Source organism: Oryctolagus cuniculus, chromosome 4, assembly GCF_051225735.1.
Source record: "Oryctolagus cuniculus isolate XC-2025 breed Fujian yellow rabbit chromosome 4, ASM5122573v1, whole genome shotgun sequence".
NCBI classification, from domain to species: domain Eukaryota; kingdom Metazoa; phylum Chordata; class Mammalia; order Lagomorpha; family Leporidae; genus Oryctolagus; species Oryctolagus cuniculus.
In genome coordinates, this window is record NC_142870.1 from 124,971,659 (window position 1) to 124,993,115 (window position 21,457).

At 39.7% G+C, this 21,457-nt stretch overlaps 1 protein-coding gene across 1 annotated transcript in view; it reads right to left on the minus strand.

Moving 5' to 3' along the window:
• LOC100344493 (vomeronasal type-2 receptor 1) overlaps positions 1-20,159 on the minus strand; it is a 38,797-nt gene extending 18,638 nt beyond the window's left edge. The window contains exons 1-3 of the mRNA XM_070072608.2: positions 19,878-20,159; positions 16,718-17,590; positions 11,708-11,935 (exon numbers count right to left, since the gene is read on the minus strand). Of these exons, the coding sequence (XP_069928709.2) occupies positions 11,708-11,935; positions 16,718-17,590; positions 19,878-20,144 (1,368 nt within the window). The 5' untranslated portion in view covers positions 20,145-20,159. The remainder of the gene's footprint in view (positions 1-11,707; positions 11,936-16,717; positions 17,591-19,877) is intronic.
• Positions 20,160-21,457: the final 1,298 nt, after the last annotated feature.

Here is a 21,457-nt window from a genome sequence, read left to right on the forward strand (position 1 = left end):
TACAGTTTATGGATTACAATGGCTTCCCCCCCATAATTTCCCTCCCACTCACACCCCTCCCATCCCCCGCTCCCTCTCCCGTTCCATTCACTTCAAGATTCATTTTCAATTATCTTTATATACAGAAGATTGATTTAGTATATATTAAGTGAAGATTTCATCAGTTTGCACCCACACAGAACACAAAGTGTAAAATACTGTTTCAGTACTAGTTATAGCATTACTTCACATTGGACAACACATTAAGAACAGATCCCACATGAGAAGTAAGTACACAGTGACTCCTGTTGTTGACTTTACAAATTGACACTCTTGTTTATGGTGTCAGTAATCTCCCTAGGCTCTAGTCATGAGTTGCCAAGGCTATGGAAGCCTTTTGAGTTCACCGACTTCGATCTTATTCCGACAGGGTCATTGTCAAAGTGGAAGTTCTCTCCTCCCTTCAGAGAAAGGTACCTCCTTCTTTGATGGCCCCATTCTTTCCACTGGGATCTCACTCACAGAGATCTTTCATTTAGGTCTTCTTTTTTTTTTTTTTTTCGAGGTGTCTTGGCTTTCCATGCCTAAAATACTCTCATGGGCTCTTCAGCCAGATCCGAATGCCTTAAGGGCTGATTCTGAGGCCAGAGTGCTATTTAGGACATCTGTCATTCTATGAGTCTGCTGTGTATCCCGCTTCCCGTGATGGATCGTTCTCTCCCTTTTTGATTCTCTCAGTTAGTATTAGCAGACACTAGTCTTGTTTGTGTGATCCCTTTGACTCTTAGACCTATCAGTGTGATCAATTGTGAACTGAATTTGATCACTTGGACTAGTGAGATGGCATTGGTAAATGCCACCTTAATGGGATTGTATTGGGATCCCCTGGCATGATTCTAACTCCACCTTTTGGGACAAGTCTGATTGAGCATGTCCCAAATTATACCTCTCTTCCCTCTCTTATTCCCACTCTTATGTTTAACAGGGATCACATTTCAGTTAATTTTCAACACTTAAGAATAACTGTGTGATAATTACAGAGTTCAACCAATAGTACTAGAACAATCCAAAAAAAATACTAAAATGGATAAAGTATTACATTGTACATCAACAGTGAGGACAAGAGCTGATCAAGTCACTGTTTCTCATGGTGTCAATTTCACTTCAACAAGTTTCCCCTTTGGTGCTCAGTTAGTTGTCGCCAATCAGGGAGAACATATGATATTTGTCCCTTTTGGACTGGCTTAATTCACTAAGCATAATGTTTTCCAGATTCCTCCATCTTGTTGCAAAAGACTGGATTACGTTGTTTTTGACTGCTGTATAGTGTTCTATAGAGTACATGTCCCATAATTTCTTTATCCAGTCTACTGTTGATGGGCATTTGGGTTGGTTCCAGGTCTTAGCTATTGTGAATTGAGCTGCGATAAACATTAATGTGCAGACAAATTGTTTGTTTTCCAATTTAATTTCCTTTGGGTAAATTCCAAGGAGTGGGATGGCTGGGTTGAACAGTAGGTTTATATTCAGGTTTCTGAGGAGTCTCCAGACTGCCTTCCATAGTGGCTTAACCAATTTGCATTCCCACCAACAGTGGGTTAGTGTCCCTTTTTCCCGCATCCTCGCCAGCATCTATTGTTGGTACATTTCTGTATGTGAGCCATTCTAACCGGGGTGAGGTGAAACCTCATTGTGCTTTTGATTTGCATTTCCCTGATTGCTAGCGACCTTGAACATTTTTTCATGTGTCTGTTGGCTATTTGGATTTCCTCTTTTGAAAAATGTCTATTGAGGTCCTTGGCCCATCTCTTAAGTGGGTTGTTTGTTTTGATGTTGTGGAGTTTCTTGATTTCTTTGTAGATTCTGATTATCAACCCTTTATCTGTTGCATAGTTTGCGAATATTTTTTCCCATTCTGTCGGTTGCCTCTTCACTCTACTGACTGTTTCTTTTGAAGTACAGAAAATTCTCAATTTGATGCAATCCCAAATGTTAATATTGGCTTTGACTGCCTGTGCTTCCGGGGTATTTTCCAAGAAGTCTTTGCCAGTATCTATATCTTGCAGAGTTTCTCCAATGCTCTCTAATAATTTGATGGTGTCGACTCATAGATTTAAGTCTTTAATCCATGTTGAGTGGATTTTTGTGTAAGGTGTAAGGTAGGGGTCTTGCTGCATTCTTCTGCACATGGAAATCCAATTTTCCCAGCACCATTTATTGAATAGACTGTCCTTGCTCCAGGAATTGGTTTTAGATCCTTGGTCAAATATAAGTTGGCTGTAGATGTTTGGATTGATTTTTGGTGTTTCAATTCTGTTCCATTGGTCTATCCATCTGTTTTTGTACCAGTACCATGCTGCTTTGATAACAACTGCCCTGTAGTATGTCCTGAAATCTGGTATTGTGATGCCTCTGGCTTTGTTTGTGTTGTACAAGATTGCTTTAGCTATTCAAGGTCTCCTGTTTCTCCATATGAATTTCAGGATCATTTTTTCCGGATCTGCGAAGAATGTCTTCGGTATCTTGATTGGTATTGCATTGAATCTATAAATTGCTTTTGGGAGAATGGACATTTTGATGATGTTGATTCTTCCAATCCATGAGCATGGAAGATTTTTCCATTTCTTGGTATCCTCTTCCATTTCTTTCTTTAAGGTTTTGTAATTTTCATCGTAGAGATTTTTAACTTCCTTGGTTAAGTTTATTCCAAGGTATTTGATTGTTTTTGAAGCTATTGTGAATGGGATTGATCTTAGTTCTTCCTCAGCCGTGGCATTGCCTGTGTATACAAAGGCTGTTGATTTTTGTGCATTGATTCTATATCCTGTTACTTTGCCAAACTCTTCTATGAGTTCCAATAGTCTCCTAGTAGAGTTCTTTGGATCCCCTAAATAAAGAATCATATCATCTACAAAGAGGTATAGTTTGACTTCTTCTTTCCCAATTCGTATCCCTTTAATTTCTTTTTCTTCCCTAAAGCTATGGCTCGAACTTCCAGAACTATATTGAATAGCAGTGGTGAGAGTGGGCATCCCTGTCTGGTACTAGATCTCAGTGGAAATGCTTCCAGCTTTTCCCTTCAATAGGATGCTGGCCGTGGGTTTTTCATAAATTGCTTTGATTGTATTGAGGAATGCTCCTTCCATACCCAATTTGCTGAGAGTTTTCATCATGAAAGGGTGTTGAATTTTATCAAATGCTTTCTCGACGTCTATTGAGATAATCATAGGGTTTTTCTTCTGCAGTCTGTTAATGTGGTGTATCACGCTGATTGTTTTGCACACATTGAACCATCCCTGCATACCAGGGATAAATCCCACTTGGTCTGGGTGGATGATTTTTCTGATGTGTTGTTGCATTCTATTGGCCAGAATTTTATTGAGGATTTTTGCATCTATTTTCATTATGGATATTAGTCTGTAATTCTCTTTCAATGCTGCATCTTTCTCTGGCTTAGGGATTAAGGTGATGCTGGCTTCATAGAAAGAATTTGGGAGGATTCTGTCTTTTTCGATGATTCTTAAGAGTTTGAGGAGAATTGGAGTTAGTTCTTCTTTAAATGTCTGGTAGAATTCAGCAGTGAATCCATCTGGTCCTGGGCTTTTCTTTGTTGGGAGGGCCTTTATTACTGTTTCAATTTCTGTCTCAGTTATGGGTCTCTTTAGGTTTTCTATGTCTTCCTGGTTCAATTTAGGAAGGATGAATGTGTCCAGGAATCTATCCATTTCTGATAGGTTTCCCTGTTTGCTGGCATACAAGTCCTTGTAGTAATTTCTGATGATTCTTTTTTATTTCTGTGGTGTCTGTTGTTACGTTTCCTTTTTCATCTCTGATTTTATTGATTTGGGTCTTTTCTTTTTTTAGTTAGTTGGGCCAATGGAGTGTCAATTTTGTTTATTTTTTCAAAAAACCAGCTCCTCATTTGGCTGATTTTTTGTAATTTTTTTGGATTCAATCCTGTTGATTTCTTCTCTGATTTTAATTATTTCTCTTCTCCTACTAGATTTGGGTCTGGTTTGCTGCAGTTTTTCTAGATCCCTGAGAAGAACTGAAAGCTCATCTATTTGGTGCCTTTCCAATTTCTTGATGTAGGCACCTATTGATATCAACTTCCCTCTTAACACTGCTTTTGCTGCGTCCCATAAGTTTTGGTATGTTGTGCTGTTATCCTCATTTACTTCCAGAAAATTTTTGATTTCTCTTTTGATTTCTTGAATGACCCAGTGTTCATTCAGGAGCATGTTGTTCAATCTCCATGTGTTTGCGTATGCTCTAGGGACTCCTGAGTTGCTAATTTCCAACTTCATTCCTTTATGGTCTGAGAAGCTGCATGGCATGATTCTAATTCTTTTGAATTTGGTGAGACTTGCTTTATGGCCTAGTATGTGGTCAATCCTAGAGAAGGTTCCATGTACTGCTGAGAAGAATGTAAAATCTTTAGCTGTAGGATTGAAAGTTCTGTATATATCTGTTAGATCCATTTGGGCTATAGTGTCATTTAAATCTACTGTCTCCTTGTTGATCTTCTGTCCTGTTGATCTGTCTATTTCTGAGAGTGGAGTATTGAAGTCCCCCAGTACTATTGTATTGGGGTCTAAGTCTCCCTTTAAGTCTCTTAACAAATCTTTTAAATAAACCGGTGCCCTGTAATTAGGTGCATATACATTGATAATTGTTATATCTTCCTGTTGAATTGATCCCTTAATCATTATATAGTGTCCCTCTTTGTCTCTCTTAACAGTTTTTGTGTTAAAGTTTATGTTGTCCGATATTAAGATGGCTACGCCCGCTCTTTTCTCATTTCTGTTGGCGTGGTATGTCTTTTTCCAGCCTTTCACTTTCAGTCTGTATGCATCTTTGTTGAAAAGATGTGTTTCTTGTAAGCAGCAAATAGATGGGTTTTGTTCCTTAACCCAATTAGCCTATCGGTGTCTTTTAACTGGACAGTTCAGGCAATTAACGTTCAATGTGACTATTGATAAGTGGTAAGTTTGCCCTGCCATTTGCCAAAGATATTTTCTAATATATGCTTTGAATTCCCTGTGATCTTTTGCTGTGAGGTTTCCTTGCTTTACCTTCTTTCATATTGATGACCGTGTATCTGTGTTTCTGTGTGTTAACACATCTTTAAGCATGTTTTGCAGGGCTGGAAAAGTGGCGACAAATTTTTTCAATTTCTGTTTGCTATGAAAGGTCTTTATTTCACCTTCATTCATAAATGAGAGCTTTGCAGGATATAATATTCTGGGCTGGCGGTTTTTCTCTTAGTACCTGGGTTATGTCTCGCCATTCCCTTCTAGCTTGTAGGGTTTCTGATGAGAAATCTGCTGTGAGTCTGATTGGAGATCCTCTGAGAGTAATCTGACGTTTCTCTCTTGCACATTTTAGGATCTTTTCTTTATGTTTCACTGTGGAGAGTTTAATTACAACGTGTCGTGGTGAGGATCTCTTTTGGTCGTGTTTATTAGGGGTTCTATGAGCTTCCTGTACTAGGATGTCTCTGTCCTTCGCCAAACCTGGGAAATTTTCTGCTAATATCTCACTAAAAAGGCCTTCTAATCCTTTCTACCTCTCCATGCCTTTCAGGAACTCCTAGAACCCGAATGTTGGGTTTTCTAATAGTAGCCTGTAGATTCCCAACAATATTTTTTAAATTTCTAATTTCCTCTTCTTTTCTTTGGTTTGACTGTATCCTTTCCTGTTCTGTCTTCTAAGTCCGATATTATCTCTTCTGCTTCACCCATTATGTTTTTAAGGCTCCCTAATGTGTTTGTCATTTGATCTATTGAATTCTTCATTTCAGTATGATTTCTCGTCACTATCACAGTTTCATGTTCTACTAGTTGTTTCATTTCATTTTGATTCCTCCTTAATATTTCATTTTCGCAAGAAAGATTTTCTATCTTGTCCATTAAGGATTTCTGTAGTTCAAGAATTTGTTTTTGAGAACTTCTTAATGTTCTTATCAATTTTTTGAGATCCGCTTCTTGCATATCTTCTATCTCATCATCTTCATAATCTTGAATTGGGGTGTCTTTTTCATTTGGGGGCGTCATAGTGTCTTCCTTGTTCTTATTACCTCGGTTTTTGCATTTGTTCTTAGGCATATTAGAGATATTCTTTTGTTTCTTCACTGTGGTGCTTTTTCTTGTTATACTATGACTCTAGATTAAGTGGACTGTCTGCTTTTGATGGAGCCTTAAAGGCTTGAGATGGGTGTGGCCTGAGAGCACTGTTTGGTTCCTTAGGGTTAAAGGTGTGCCAAAGGTGACACTCCCAGGTTAGGCATGGTTAATCTCTCTTTCTTTCTTTCTTTTTTGACTCAAAAGGGAAGTATTCCGCACAGTTGCACAGAATTGGAGGTAGTTAGCAGGCGAATGATATACCCACAGGAGCCAGAGACAGGAAGCTCTTTCCCAAGGACCACACAGGGAATCTGTCCTGTCCTCAGTGTGGGCTGAAATTCTCCTGTAATCTCCCACTGGGTTGCCAAGGTTACCGAATTGTAGCGTCTCTGGAGAGTACTCACGTGAATTCTGTGAGTTCTCTCCCGCACCGTCTCTTTTTTCATAGTCTCAGATCAGTAGCACCACACATTCACTAAGTTCTAATCTCCTGTTAATTCACCACCACTACCCCCCCAGAGTCAGGTTTTTCTGCTAGGCTCAGGGCCAGTGCAGACCTGAGGTTGCCCTGCTTCTGACGTATGTCCAAGATGGCGCCTGCTCTTTGTCTTGCTCAACTTTGAGAGGTGAGCGGAGAGAGAGAAACTCGTGTCTGTTGTATCGGTCACTTTTTTTTTCTCTCTCTCTCTCTTCTAGTTAGCCTGGTGAACTTTTCGCCACAGGGTCGATCCCTTTAATCTCCACTTTCCACTTGCCTGCCAGTGTCTCAGGCTACTGAGGTTCGGCTCACCTCTCGTTCTAGCACTGGTGTGTTGAGTCTGCCACTGGTGTCCCCAACTGTGGGCTCCCATGCTCTCCACGCAGGTCCACTGTGAATCACTAGTGCCGGAAGAGTTTCCTCTGCTGTTTCTTCCCCTGCTTTTCCTTGAACCTGCAGTATCGCCACTTTTATTAAGCTGTCTCTCCCCGGACTATCAGTGTGCTCCCTTCCTATTCCACCATCTTGCCACCGCCTCCAAATACCTCACTTTCAGCAATGGACAGATCAACCAGAATGAAAATCAGCAAGGAAACAACAAATTTAACTGACACTGTAAACCAAATGGACCTTACAGATTTCTACAGAACATTTCATCCCACAGTTGCAGATTACATATTCTTCTCACCAGTACATGGAAGTTTCTCTAGGATAGACCATATGCAAGGCCATAAAGCAAGTATCAGCAAATTCAAAACAATTGAAATCATGCATCTTCTCTGACCACAATGGAATGAATCTGGAAAACAAAAGCTGAAGAATCTCTACAACATATGCAAACACATGGAGACTGAACAATATGCTCCAGAACGAACAGTGGGTCATAAAAGAAATCAAAAGAGAAATAAAAAAATTTTCCTGAAATGAATGAAAACAACAATACAACATATCAAACCTAAAGGGATACAGCAAAAGCAGTGTTAAAAGGAAAGTTTATAGCAATTGGTGCCTACCTCAAGAAAATGGAAAGGCACCAAGTACATCTTCAATGCATCTCAAGACCTAGAAAAACAACTGGAAACTAAAACCTAAACTAGTAGGAGAAAAGAAATAATTAAAATTAGATAAGAAATGAACTAAATTGAAACAAAAAAAAGCATATAAAAGATCAGCAAAAGGAAGAGCCTTTTTTTTGAAAAAAATAAACAAGTGACACACCATCAGCCAAACTAACCAGAAAAAAAAAAGAAAGAAACAAAGAAAGAAACAAAGAAAGAAAAGAGGGAGAAGACACAAATCAATAAAATTAGAGATGAGAAAGGAACTATAACAACAGATACCACAGAAATAAAATGAATCATCAGGAACTGCTACAAAGAGCTGTTTGTCAACAAATCAGAAAACCTAGAAGAAATGCATTCCTGGACAAAGCAACTTACCAAAACTGGGCCATGAAGACGTGGAAAACCTAAAAATTCCAATAACCAAGATGGAAACTGAATCAATAATAAAGACTCTCTCAACAAAGAAAAGCCCAAGACTGCATGGCTTCACAGCAGAATTCTACCACACAATTGAAGAGGAACTAGGCCGGTGCCGTGGCTCATTAGGCTAATCCTCCACTTGCAGCGCCAGCACCCAGGGTTCTAGTTCTGGTTGGGGCGCCAGAGGTCCTTGGGCCCTGCACCCACATGGGAGACTAGGAGGAAGCACCTGGCTCCAGGCTTCAGTTCAGCCGAAGCCGCAACGTGCCGACTGTAGTGGCCACTTGGGGGGTGAACCCACAGAAAAAGGAAGACCTTTCTCTCTGTCTCTCTCTCACACTGTCTAACTCTGCCTGTCAAAAAAAATAATAAAATAAAGAAGAACTAACTCCAATTCTTCTTAAGCCATTCAAAACAATTGAAAAAGGAGGGAATCATTTCAAACTCCTTCTTTGAAGCCAGCATCACCTTAATTCCTAAACAGGAAATAGATACAACAGAGAAAGAGAACTACAAGACCAGTTTCCCTGATGAACATAGACACAACAATTCTCAACAAAATACTAGCCAATTGAACCCAAAAAACATCAGAAAGAGCATTTACCCAGACAAGTAGAATTCATCTCTGATATGAGGGGATGGTTCAACATTTGCAAATCAATCAATATGACACATCACATTAACAAACTTAAAAACAAAAGCTGTGTGACTTTCTCAATAGATGCAGAGAAAGCATTTGATAAAATAAAACATTCTTTCATGATGAAAACCTTAAGCAAAGTGTGTATAGAAGGAACATTCCTCAACACAATCAAGGCAATTTATGACAAACCCAAAGCCAGTATCTTATTTAATGGGGAAAAGCTTGCAGTATTTCCCCTAGGATCTGGAGCCAGAGAACAATACCCACTTTCATCATTGCTATCCCTTATAGCCTTGGTGGTTTTAATCAGACCCATTAGGCAAGAAACAGAAATCACAGGGATACAGATTGGGAAAGAGGAAGCCAAACTACCCTTCTTTGCAGATGATATGATTCTGCATGTAGGTGATCCAAAAGACACCTCTAAGAGGCTATTAGAACTCATAAAAGAGTTTGGAAAAGTGGCAGGATATAAAATCAACACATAAAAATCAATAGCCTTTGTATATGCAGACAATGCCACAGATAAGAAAGAATTTCTAGATCAATCCCATTCACAATAGCTACAAAAAATTCAAATACATTGGTAAAAAAATTTACCAAAGATGTCAAAGATCTCTACAAAGAGAATTACACAACATTAAAGAAATAAATAGAAGATGACACTAAGAAATAGAAAAATGTTCATGTTAGTGGATTGGAAGGATCAATATCATCAATATATCCCCACCACCAAAAGCAATTTACAGATTTAATGTGATACCAATCAAAATACCAAGGACATTCTTCTCAGATACAGAACAACCTATGCTGAAATTCATAAGGAAACACAGCAGACCCCAAATAGCTAAAGCAATCTTATACAATAAAAACAGAGCCAGAAGCATCACAATACCAGATTTCAAGATGTACTACAGGGAAATTATAATAAAAACAGCCTGGGACTGACACAAAAACAGATGGATAGCCCAATGGAACAAAATAGAAATTTGAGAAATCAACCCACACATCTTCAACCAACATATCTTGACAAAGGAGCTAAAATCAATCCCTGGAGCAAGGCAGTCACTGCAACAAATGCTGCTTGCAAAACTGGATCTCTGCATGCATTGTATGAAACAAGACCTTACCTTGCACCTAACACAAAAATTTACTCAAAATGGATCAAAAGGGAAAATCTCCAACCTGAAACCATCACATAATTAGAAAACTTTGCAGAAACCCTGCAAGACATGGCATAGGCAAAGAGTTCTTGTAAAAGACCCCAGAGGCATAGGCAATCAAAGCCAAAATTGACAAATGGGATCACATCAAATTGAGAAGCTTCTGCATTGCAAAAGAAACACTCAGCAAAGTCAAGGGCAACTGACAAAATTGGAGAAATTATTTGCAAACTATGCAACTGATAAAGGACTAATATCCATAATATACTAAGAGCTCGAGAAATTCAACATCGAGGAAACAAACAACCCAGTGAAGTAATGACAAAGGACTTAAATAGGCATTTTTCCAAAGAGGAAATCCAAATGGCCAACAGACACATGAAAAAATTCTCAGGATCACCAGCTGTGAAAATAATGCAAATCCAAACCACAATGAGTTTCACCTCACGCCAGTTAGAATGGCTTTCAAAAGAAATCAACAAACAAAAAATGCTGGCAAGGATGTGGGGAAAAAGGTACCCCAATCCACTGTTGGTTGGATGTAAACTGGTACAGCCACTGTTTGTGGGAATGTAAACTTGGTACAGCCACTGTGGAAGACAGTATGGAAATATCTCTGAAATCTGAATAGAGACCTACAATATGACCCAGCCATTCCACTCCTTGGATTTACCAAAAGAAATGAAATCAGCATTTGAAAGAGTTATCTGTACCCCCATGTTTATTGCAGCTCAATTCTCAATAGCTAAGATAAAGAATCAACACAAATCTTTGTCAACTGAAGACTGAATAAAGAAATTATGGAACATGTACACCATGGAATACTACACAGAGGTAAAAAAAAATGAATCCTATCAGTTGAAACAAAGTGGATAAAACTGGATAACATCATACTTAGTGAAATAAGCCACTCCCAAAAGAACAAATACTATATGTTCTCCCTGATCTGTGGTAACTAACAAAGCACCAAAAGGTAATTTATAGAAGTGAAATTCATACTTTGAGATGTAATGACTTTGAACAGCCCTTGTCTCAACTGTTGAAGAACAGTTCTTTTTTTCATATTATTTCTTGACTCTTTATTTAGCATAAAGTGAATATTATGTGTATAAAGTTAATTGAAAATAGATCTTAGTAAAATATAAGAATGGAAATAGCAGAAGGAGGAAGACAAAGGGTGGGAGTGTGGGTAGAAAGTTAGGTAAGTGTGGAAAATATCACTGTGTTTCCGAAGTTGTATTTATGAAATGCATGAAGTCTGAATACCTTAAACAAACGGCTTCTGAGCAAAAAATAAGTAAATATAGCTAATTTGAAAGTCAATATATTTGAGTGAGAATTTAGTAATGGTCACTGAATGAAAGCAAGAAAACAACCAAGAAAATAAGAATGAGATCAAGAAAAGGGTAGAACTAGAACATGGATGACATGGAAGATGGGTAAATGATATCAAACATAAGTGCAAATGGAGTACATGAAAAAGAAAAACAAAATAATGAAATTAATGTTTAAAGTAATAACCAAAAAAAGACTCTAAAAATAAGAGCTCTGAAACTATGTATAGAAAAGGTATGTACCATATAAGAGGTCTTCAAAAAAGTGTGGAAAATGCACATTCTGAAAAAAACTATGCATAGACTTCAAAATAATTAGCTCCAAAATGAACATTACTTTGGTTCCATTTTTCCAGGATTTTTTTTTTGAAGTACCTGCATTCTTAGGAGAATTGGCTTGGAATGGCAAATTTTAGATGTTTAGATTCCACAAGTCCTAAAACAATATAGAAATGCAATTCTCTCTACATATAAACAAAATAAGATACCAGGGTGACTAACCTTTGAGGATTCGGTATTCCAAAATATTGTTGAATTCTTTCTGATCATGAATTCAAACTTAGACTGTGTGAATATGTATTCTCCAACCTTCACGAAGGCAATATCTCCATTATCATCTAATTGCCAATTTAGAAGATCATAGTATCCAGTCACGTCTCCATTTCTATCAACATGAATTTTCCTTCCATCGTGGGTTGTAAACTTAACTCTCTGTATAAAGAACATGAGCTAGAAAGCAAGGGGGTGGCAGAAAAAAGCAATTTGTAAAAATGTAATTGTTTAGAAAATAGAATCTTAGAAAGAAAATAATTTCAAAATTATCTAATTCAGGAAATGGGATTTTTTTCTTCTCTTCCTGTATACCTTTGATATCTGGTACAACAACCTCTACCTTGTGGCAACTAGAACCTGCAAGGTGATCAACCAAGTTGAAATACACTCTAAGTATAAAGTACACACTAGATTAGGAAAGCATAATTCAAAAAATGCAAACTATCTTATTAATAATTTCACATTTTATATTATCACAATTATGATTACATGTTAAAATATTACCTTACATACACTGGGATAAATTGTTAAAATTAATATCATATGGTGACCTTGGTTTTTTAATATGACTACAAGAAAATTTCTATTTATCCATGAGGCTTCTGGATTTCTACTGGATAGTACTGGTTTACACAAAGCATAGTGATGCCAAATAGTTCCCAATATTTCTATGTCAGGGGAAGAGAGAATATTTTTACTTTTATCCTGGATTTCTTTTTCCTTTTTTTAAGATTATTAATTCGAAAGGCAGAGAGGGAGGGAGAAAGGGAGGGGGAAAGAGAGAGAGAGAGAACTGCCATTCTCAGGTTCCATCCCTGCTGGTCAAGCAGCCAGTGCTGGGCCAGGCCAAAGCCAGGAGCCAGGAGCCAGGAGCTTCTTCCAGGTACCCACAAGGGTAGCAGGCGCCCAAATACCTGGGCTGTCTTCCGCTGCTTTTAGAGGCCATTAGCAGGGAGCTGGACTGGAAGTAGAGCAGCCCAGACCAACAAAAATGAACTGGTGCCCATGTGGGATGCTGGCTTCACAGGCAGGAGCTTTACCTGCTGCACCAGGACGCAGACTGACTCCCTTCCTAGATTTCTTCATTGACAGACACCAGCACACCCTTCACCACCATTTCTCCCTTCCCTGTGATAAGGTGCCTGAGACAGGAAGATCAATAGGGCCATCCCGTGCCCTGACAAGAGACCAATGGATAGTCTAGATAAACAGGTACCAACTGGAAACCTCAATGTCTTCTATGTTGCTATTATGGGAAGAATGTTGAAAGTGTATGAGTGATGGAGAGGCTAACTAATAACTTTAGGAAAACTGGAAACAATCCCCACAGGAAGTGACCAAATGAGCTGATTTCAGGAGCTTAGCAGGAATATTGGCCTGACAAATACTTGGGGCAAGGAGATTCTAAACCAAGGGATTAACACGTGCCAAGGAATTCACTGCTCTGCATCCTGAAGTTCCATTCATGCTTCAAGGACAAGGATGAGGACAGAAAAAGCCATGGCCAAGGGTATCAACAATGGATGGAAATGACAACAACCTGGATGCTTTGATAAAATAATACCTGTTTAATCTTGCCTCAATCTTAGCTGTGCTAAGATAGTGCTGTGTTTCAAATCAAACAAAACAATTTGCACAGGGATATATTCCTGATCTCAGTCAGTCCCACCCACTCTGGGCTTCCGTTTCCCAACCAGCGGGCCTCATCCACTCCCTAACCCTGCACAAACCAGAAAGGCACACAATTTAGTGAACAGAGCCTGAATTAAGGTGTGTGATAACCTGGAATCATATCTTTGATTCTCTCAAATGTCATGACCTTGAGAAAAGTATACACCAAGTGAGCATTAACTCCTGGTCTGGAGAAAGGGAACAATCACGTCTGCTCTGCCTCTCTCAAAGGGATGAAGGCAGTAGACCTGAAAGCCTTAACAAGTGAGCACGCCGAGGTCAGAATTATTACAACTACCTTTCCCCGCTAGGATCGATCTGCGTCCCTGCCCTTTCATCTCTCCCTCTTCCTCTTATTATCTGCGCTTTTCAATCCAAAGAAACAGGCATCAGAGCTCACAAGCATCACTTTCATTGCCAACTCCAATGAGAGGAACTCGTGTTTTCTTTTCTCATCCTCAGAAAAGTCAAGTAAGGAAATGTCCAAAGGCTTCCACTCCCTGTCATTCCCTAGAACAACTTGCCCATACTTCCATCAGTATGTAATCACTGGATGGTAGGACACAATTCCCTTCCACCTAGATATGGCAACATAATTTATAAATGTCCAGTAAACTACTGAATAGATTTAATGTATATAAATGTATATTAAATGTATATGTATGTATATGTGTGTTTGTGTTCTGACTTAAATCTACTACTGACATTATCTAGGAAGAATGAGTAAAAACTTGATTATAATTTTGGTTTTAAATAAAACTAAAAATTTATTTTTATACATTTAAGGTGCTTTCTTAACTGACCATGCTAACCCTCTCTATTATGAAGTTTTGCTTTTCAGTTTTGATTTTCTGATAAGTGAGGAGTATATCAAAGAGAATGACCTCCATTAGTGACTAATCCACATTCACCTTGATACTATGCGGTCTATTGACTCTCCCCAAAGACCTTTCTCCCTGCAATCCTGACACATAATTGTAGCGCACTGAGAAAATTTAATATATAAAACTGCAATATTCAAATAATAAATTGGCAGGTGGCAATTTCACATACAAAAGGGTATTGATTTTTAACAAAAAAAATTATTCAGATGATTTTAAAATGAAGGATCTCCCCTAGGGTATTTAAAAAGCAACTTAATTTCTCAGTCCCTTTTAACACAATTTCCTTAGTACCAATGGATATACATACCACTCAAATTTTGGTTTCTAAATTCTATCCTTGAGAAAATGGAAAAGGGACCCTTATAATAAACAGCTGACTCCAGATCTGGGGCAGACAAACACAAGATGAGCCAGAAAGTCAGGAAGCTCTCAGGAAGGGTAAGGACTGGCCAGAAGGAAAGAGAAGCCAACTCAAATGGCTCCTAATGGTCAAATCTGGACAATTGTGAGCAGCAAACTAAATACCAAAAGTTATGGATTATTACTCAGACTAGAAATAAATACCCATGAGTCCATATCGATATAAATAAATCAGTGGAGGAGGAGAATTTCACCCAATAATGTAGAAATAATGAGAGAAATAAAAAAAATCTTTTTTTCCATACAGTAGTAGTTGTTTCAGGCAAGAGCATCAATAATAGATGCTAAAATGTGTTGGTGAATGATGAGAAACAGAACACTTTCAGAATGGAAAATACTGTCTCATAAATAAATTATTAACTCTGAAGATAATACAGTAACTTCACAGAAGAAACACATAGAAACACCACTTTAACTGACCAAAGACAAAATCAGCTACAATGAGATAATCATATCACATACTTCCTGATAAGAGGCGTAGAAAGAGACACAATGTAGCTTCTTTGACATTCTGGCCAGAAATACATAACCTCAACCTAATCATGAGACAAGTTCCAAAGACATTCTAAAAATAGCTGACTAGTCTTATCAAAAACATCAAGGTCATGAAAAACAAGGAAAGAAAAGGAAAACTATTACAGATTGGAGACTAAGGAGACACAAAATTTAACTCAATGTGCAATCAATTTCTTTAAAGGTGTATTTATTTATTGGAAAGACAGAGTTACAAAGGCAGAGAGAGAGAGAGAGAGAGAGAGAGAGAGAGGTCTTCCGTCTGCTGGTTCACTCCCCAAATGGCCACAATGGCCAGAGCTGAGATGATCAGAAGCCAGGAGCTAAGGCTTCTTCTGGGTCTCCCACAAGGGTGCAGAGGTCCAAGCACTTGGGCCACCTTCCACTGCTTTTTCAAGCACATTAGTAGGGAGTTTGGGAAAGACCAGAAATGGAAACACCAGGACTCGAACCAGCGCCCATATGGGATGCTGGCACTGTGGGCAGTGGTTTTTTTCTGCTACAACACAGCAACGGCCCCAGTGTGCAATCAATGGCTCCAAACACCATGAAACTATATAAGTTATCATGTGGGCCATGATAACCTATATAATATTACAAGAAATGATGGAGAGAAAGGGTTATGAAAAAAGAGATGAACTCAGAGAGATGGACAGGGCCTGTGTCATGGAGAGCCGACCGTGCAGACCATGGTGGGCATGCTTTCTCCTTTAGACCTAAGAGGGAAGGCACAGAAGGATAGCCCCAGAGGAGCATCTGGTTAGTCTGTATCTCAGCGAGAGCACTCTGGCTCCCTTGTCCCTACACAAGATGCTGGGGCACCACACTGAGACAGAAGATGTGGAGCCAAGCTCCAAGAGAGGTGCCCACAGTCTTCAGCTCCTGGTGTCCACGCCCACGCTGCGCATAGACTGCGCCTTCCAGTTTCCCTTGAGGTCAGATAGGACCACATGAGTAACCCCGGCTGACAGCTAGGAGAAGAGTTGTCTGTAATTTCCCAGATGATCCTCCCACGGCAGGCAACATGGCCACTTTGCCCCTTGCCCTTCCCGCCGGTTAGAATGTGGACATGATGACTAAAGGTGAAGCCCCAATACTATGAGTAGGAAAATGACAAGACAGAAGAAACCTGGGTCCCTAAGTCACCCTCTCAGTCCTAGAATGCTTTTCTTGAAATTTAATCTACACAAAAGGAAAAACCGCTAATTTTAAAAGCACTGCTTTTTGTGTTTGTTTTGTTTTGGTTTGGTTTTGGCATGGGGGGCAGGAGGGGGATTCCTATCCTTAACAACAAACCTAATAACAACTCTGTTAACAAAAGAAAATTTAAAATACCCATTTAGGACTCACATGCAAGGCCTAATTATTGGTCAGTGCATGATGAAATTGTGTCTATTAAGTACAAAAGCAAATTAATATTTTTAAGAGTGAGAATTCTGATCATTTCCATGGGGTAAAACCAACTACTTACCTGCCAAGGCTCAAAGTTAGGTAAATTTGAACACTTGTATTTTCCAAAGAATGGCCACCCTTTCTCTTCACATCTGCTCAGACGATCCAGGGCATAGGCCATCGCGTACACAGCTTGTCTGACATTGTTTGTAATTCGGAGCTGAGACACATCCAGGTAGGTATTTTTAAGATCCTCCAACTTCTCCTCTCCGGTACAGAATCTATCAGACATGGCATGTAATCGGTCTTCCTTACCGGTCATGTTCACCCTGTGGTCAGTATTGTACGGGACACTGCTATTGGGCCAGGTGCAGTTAAAAGCTGTTTGCCAGAATTCAATGGTCAGGACATCATTCGGATCCCTACTGGGATGTATGTCGTAAAGAAATTCCTTTAATCCTGGTATATCACTTCTTGGTACTGCAAACCCAATACTCCCACCAAAATATGGGAAATATTCGGGTTTTGCAATGGAGGCTGAGGTAATCCACGCTTCACTTGCTATCCATGTCCTGTCAGTTATGTTATGGTAAACCATTTCCAGCACAAAAGGACTGAGGTCAATGTCGGATGTATAAAGCACAATGACTTTCGCAGTGGAGGTCCTTACAGCGTCAACAACTTTTTGCATTTTCTCCTTGGAATAGACTTTGGGCAGGATCTCGGAGAATGCAATGCAGAGGTTGACACTCTCCAATTTCTCCTTAAAAATCTTCACTCCATATTTTCCATAATCATCATCAGCTGCTATAGTGCCTATCCAGACCCAGCCAAAGTGCTGGATAAGTTTTACCATGGCCTCAGACTGGAACTTATCACTGGCTATGGTGCGAATGTAAGATGGAAACTGGCGTTTGTCACTAAGAACTGTGCAGGTAGAGGCATAGCCCACCTACAATTGAAAATAATCATGTAATTATTAGAGAGCAATAGCAAATCTTAAATTATACAATTTCAGAATATACTGATTGGAGAAGGAAGGAACTCATGTATCTATGCATAGATGAAAAGCCTAAGATTCCTCTCCCTTCTCCCAAGTAAGGACTGTTGGAGAGAACACTCTGCACCTTTCCAGCCATCCTTTTCCCACCCTATCCCAAGAGAAAAGCCAATTATTAAGATGTAACATTCAATGTACTACTTTCCACAGAAGGGATCCTAGCACAGTCTCCTCCCCATTCCTCTGTGCTCATCCGAGTCAGAGTGAGTAAGTCAAGACATCTAAGGTCTTCCTCAGATCCAACATCTTATCATAGAGATGGCAAAGTGAATGGACTCACAGGCCATTTGGCAAGCCTAGTGTCTCATCTCTCTTTTTCTCCATGCATGTGTGTATGTGTGTGGGGGGAGTGGGTGTCTGTGCACATGTGTGTGTCTTTCTCTTTCTCTCTCTCTCGTCCTCCTCCTCTATCTTCTTTATCCTCCAACTCCTCTTTGTCTTTCTTCTTTTCTTCCTCTCCCTCTTCTTTCTCTTCTATTCCTCGCCCTTTTTCAATCTCCACCACTTTCTGTCTTCCTCTCCTCTTCTCTTTCTTTATATCTCTCTGCCAGGATTTCTGGTTTGCAGATCCTTAGACTGAGCTTGAAAAAGGTGATAAAAAGCAACACTTAGGGCCAGCGCCGTGGCTCAATAGGCTAATCCTCCTCCAACAAGTCATGATCTCCAACAAATTTCTCACAAGCCCTCATTTTATTGATATTCTGTAGATAAATATAGAATAAATTTTTTCTTAAATTGCTTAATAATTCTTGTATGTACTTTCCTTCTGTGAGAACTTAAGAATGTCTTGTGTGACTGGGAATTTCTAGCTATCTTACCTACGTTGTATCTATCTTCCTCTCAATCTAACTGACGCTACAGTGAAAACACACGTCACACTCTTACTTATCACATCCCATTCTCATCTCCTGGAAAACCTTCTGTGTTCTGATTCCACTTCTCTGTGACTGGCAACTCCCTCAGGAATGAGCCAGAATATTACTATCCTCTGTTTCCTTTACTGCTTGTCCTATTTTTACTCCATTGACCAAGTCTACATTCTCCTGTGGAATCATGCAAGAAGCAACATCTTAGGAAAGAATCTGGTTTCAGAAGCAGAGATCCTGGTTTCTACTCACAGCTACGTAACCGATCAGTGGGAGATCTCAGGCAAACCACTTAGCTCCCCTGAACCTCCCTTTCTCTGTGAGGGAAATCAGGGTAATGATAGACACACATTTTTAGGCTGCTCATTTAGTCGATGAGATAATCAACATGAAAGCGTCTCTCGTATACATGTCTTTTACCTTTTTCTCAGATGCATTGCAAGGACTTGAACAAGAAGATTGATCTAGAGCTTTCTAGATTATGCCTGGACCACAGTGGGTATTTGGTGGGAGACAGAGCTCACGGCTCACAGCAGCAGCAGCTGTCTGAGCTGCAGGATGCCCACACCAAAGCTGGAAGCGGTGTCTCCCATCCCTACTCCTCCTTCTGTTGCTCCTAATTTGTATTTGCAGCATTACAAAGAATATTATTTAACACTATATTTTACAAGTATTTCAAATTCTCCCATGCCTTCAGTAACTTCAGTAAGCTTAATCATCCTTCACATGAATAAGTCCTCACTATGAATCCTTCAAGGGCCCATCCTTAGAAATGCTTACAGAGCTCTGTTTACCTTTTCTTAATAACCTGTTCTTCTTAATATCATCTTTTCTTGTGTTTCAATGTGTTATTGTCTCCAAATTTAAGTAACTGGAAAAGTTAGCATCTCTAGACTCTAGCCATCCTGTGAAAGTCCGAGACCCACTGTACATGTCAGTGCATGAACAAAAAGGGTCTGAATAATAAGTGCTAACATAGACAACAATCAAAATGAGTTCCCAATACCATCCATCAATCAGCCACTGTGCTACAGAGAACTGTGCACAGTGAGATGGAAACATACAAATCACTGGGTCACAACCTCAAGCCAAAAATTAAACCTGGATCCCAGCGGATATGGAAGAGTCTCAAGTCACCTCTCAGCAGGCTTCAATATACACTTGCCTGATGCTACATAATTAGAGACAGCAGCATCATTCCTCCCTGCAACTTAATGCAGCCTCACCTGGCATCTTGCTATTTGCTGCAACTTAACACAGACCAAGTGTGTGTTTCTTCTTAAGTTAGCCCCAAACACAATACTCCACCATACCTGAGATAAATAATACAACCCCAGAATTCTTGAAACAGCAACTGATAGGGACGATCCACCTGATCCAACAATTCCTGCCAAGTATGCCCCAGTACTGTTTAGAAAATTGGGCCTGTTTTCTTCCTGCCCTGTGAGTAGTACCAATGCCGATTCCGTTGCTTTGGAGATGCTGAAACAGGTGTCAAAGATCTGATAACCCAGAGTAGAATTGGGCAAAATGTCCTTTCTTTCATTAATCTCTTTGATTGTGTGTATCATGGTTTTCATCCAGCGGAATCCCCGGAAGTTAAACCTGAAAAGAAATAGCTTTTGTCAGGCATGAGCATGCGGCAGGTCTTTGGGAGGAAAAGCAGCTCTTTGTTGGGGTTGGTAAGACTGGCTTTTTCCCAAACATCAGAGGGCACCTCCCTTGTCTGAGATCATTAATTTTTCCTAAAACTATCCAAGTTTAAGACTCAACAGTGAATGATCTTCATTGTTGACTGATTTGGGATGGGAAGAAGCTTTTTGGGAAGTCTTCTTGCCCTCTGTATATTTCATTTACTGTGAGCATTTCAAACTGCTGATTATCTCCTTTCACAAAAACATTCTTATATTCATCCGGGTTGTTGCTGTGGCACATCGGGTTAACGCCCTGGCCTGATGTGCCGGGATCCCAAGTGGGCTCCGGCTCTAGTCCCGGCCACTCCTCTTCTGATCCATCTCTCTGCTATAACCTGGGAAAGCAGTAGAAGATGGGCCAAGTCCTTGGGTCCCTGCACCCGTGTGGGAGCCCTGGAAGAACTCCTAGCTCCTGGCTTCGTATCGGCGTAGCTCTGGCCATTGCGGACAATTGGGAAGTGAACCAGTGGATGGAAGACTTCTCTCTGTCTCTACTTCTCTCTGTAACTCTTTCAAATAAATGACATAATTCCTTAAAAACTTTCTTATATTCCTAATTTTCTATCCAAACAAGACACCCAATAACCCCTACGTATTTTCCCTTCTATTGCAATCCCAGGGGCCATATGAGTCTCCTTTCTCTTCTCTTATTTTCTTCTGTACATTAATTATAACTTTAAAACACACGAAGATACTTAGGGTAGCAGTACAAAAAATTCATATATACTAACTCAAATAACATCTTTCTGCCATAATTTGATTGTTAATATTGAAGACATTCACCCCAGAATCCTTCTTTAGAGACTATTTGGACCTTAAGGACTGGTAGCTTGGAGGTGAGAGGATGCGGGGAGGAAGCCTTCAGCAACTGAAGGAACCTTGCCATTAATTTTAGGTCAGAAGTCAATCATTGTTCCCACATGCTGCATTCTCACTTGAGGTGAGCTTAGTTTATAACAACCAGCAATAAAACTATAACAGTGCTTTCCTAATTCTGCTTCAGTGCTTCTCAGCCCTCACTGCATGCCTGAATCACCAGGCAGGCTGTCAAAACGCAGATTCTGACACAGCAGGTCTAGAGGCAGCCCAGGATTCCACATTCTAGCAGGCTCTCAGGAGATGTTGACCCCTCTCAGAGGAGCAATGTTCCGTATTATACAAAACGTGCTCCTTTTTGTCTGAGATGCCTAAGTGGGCAA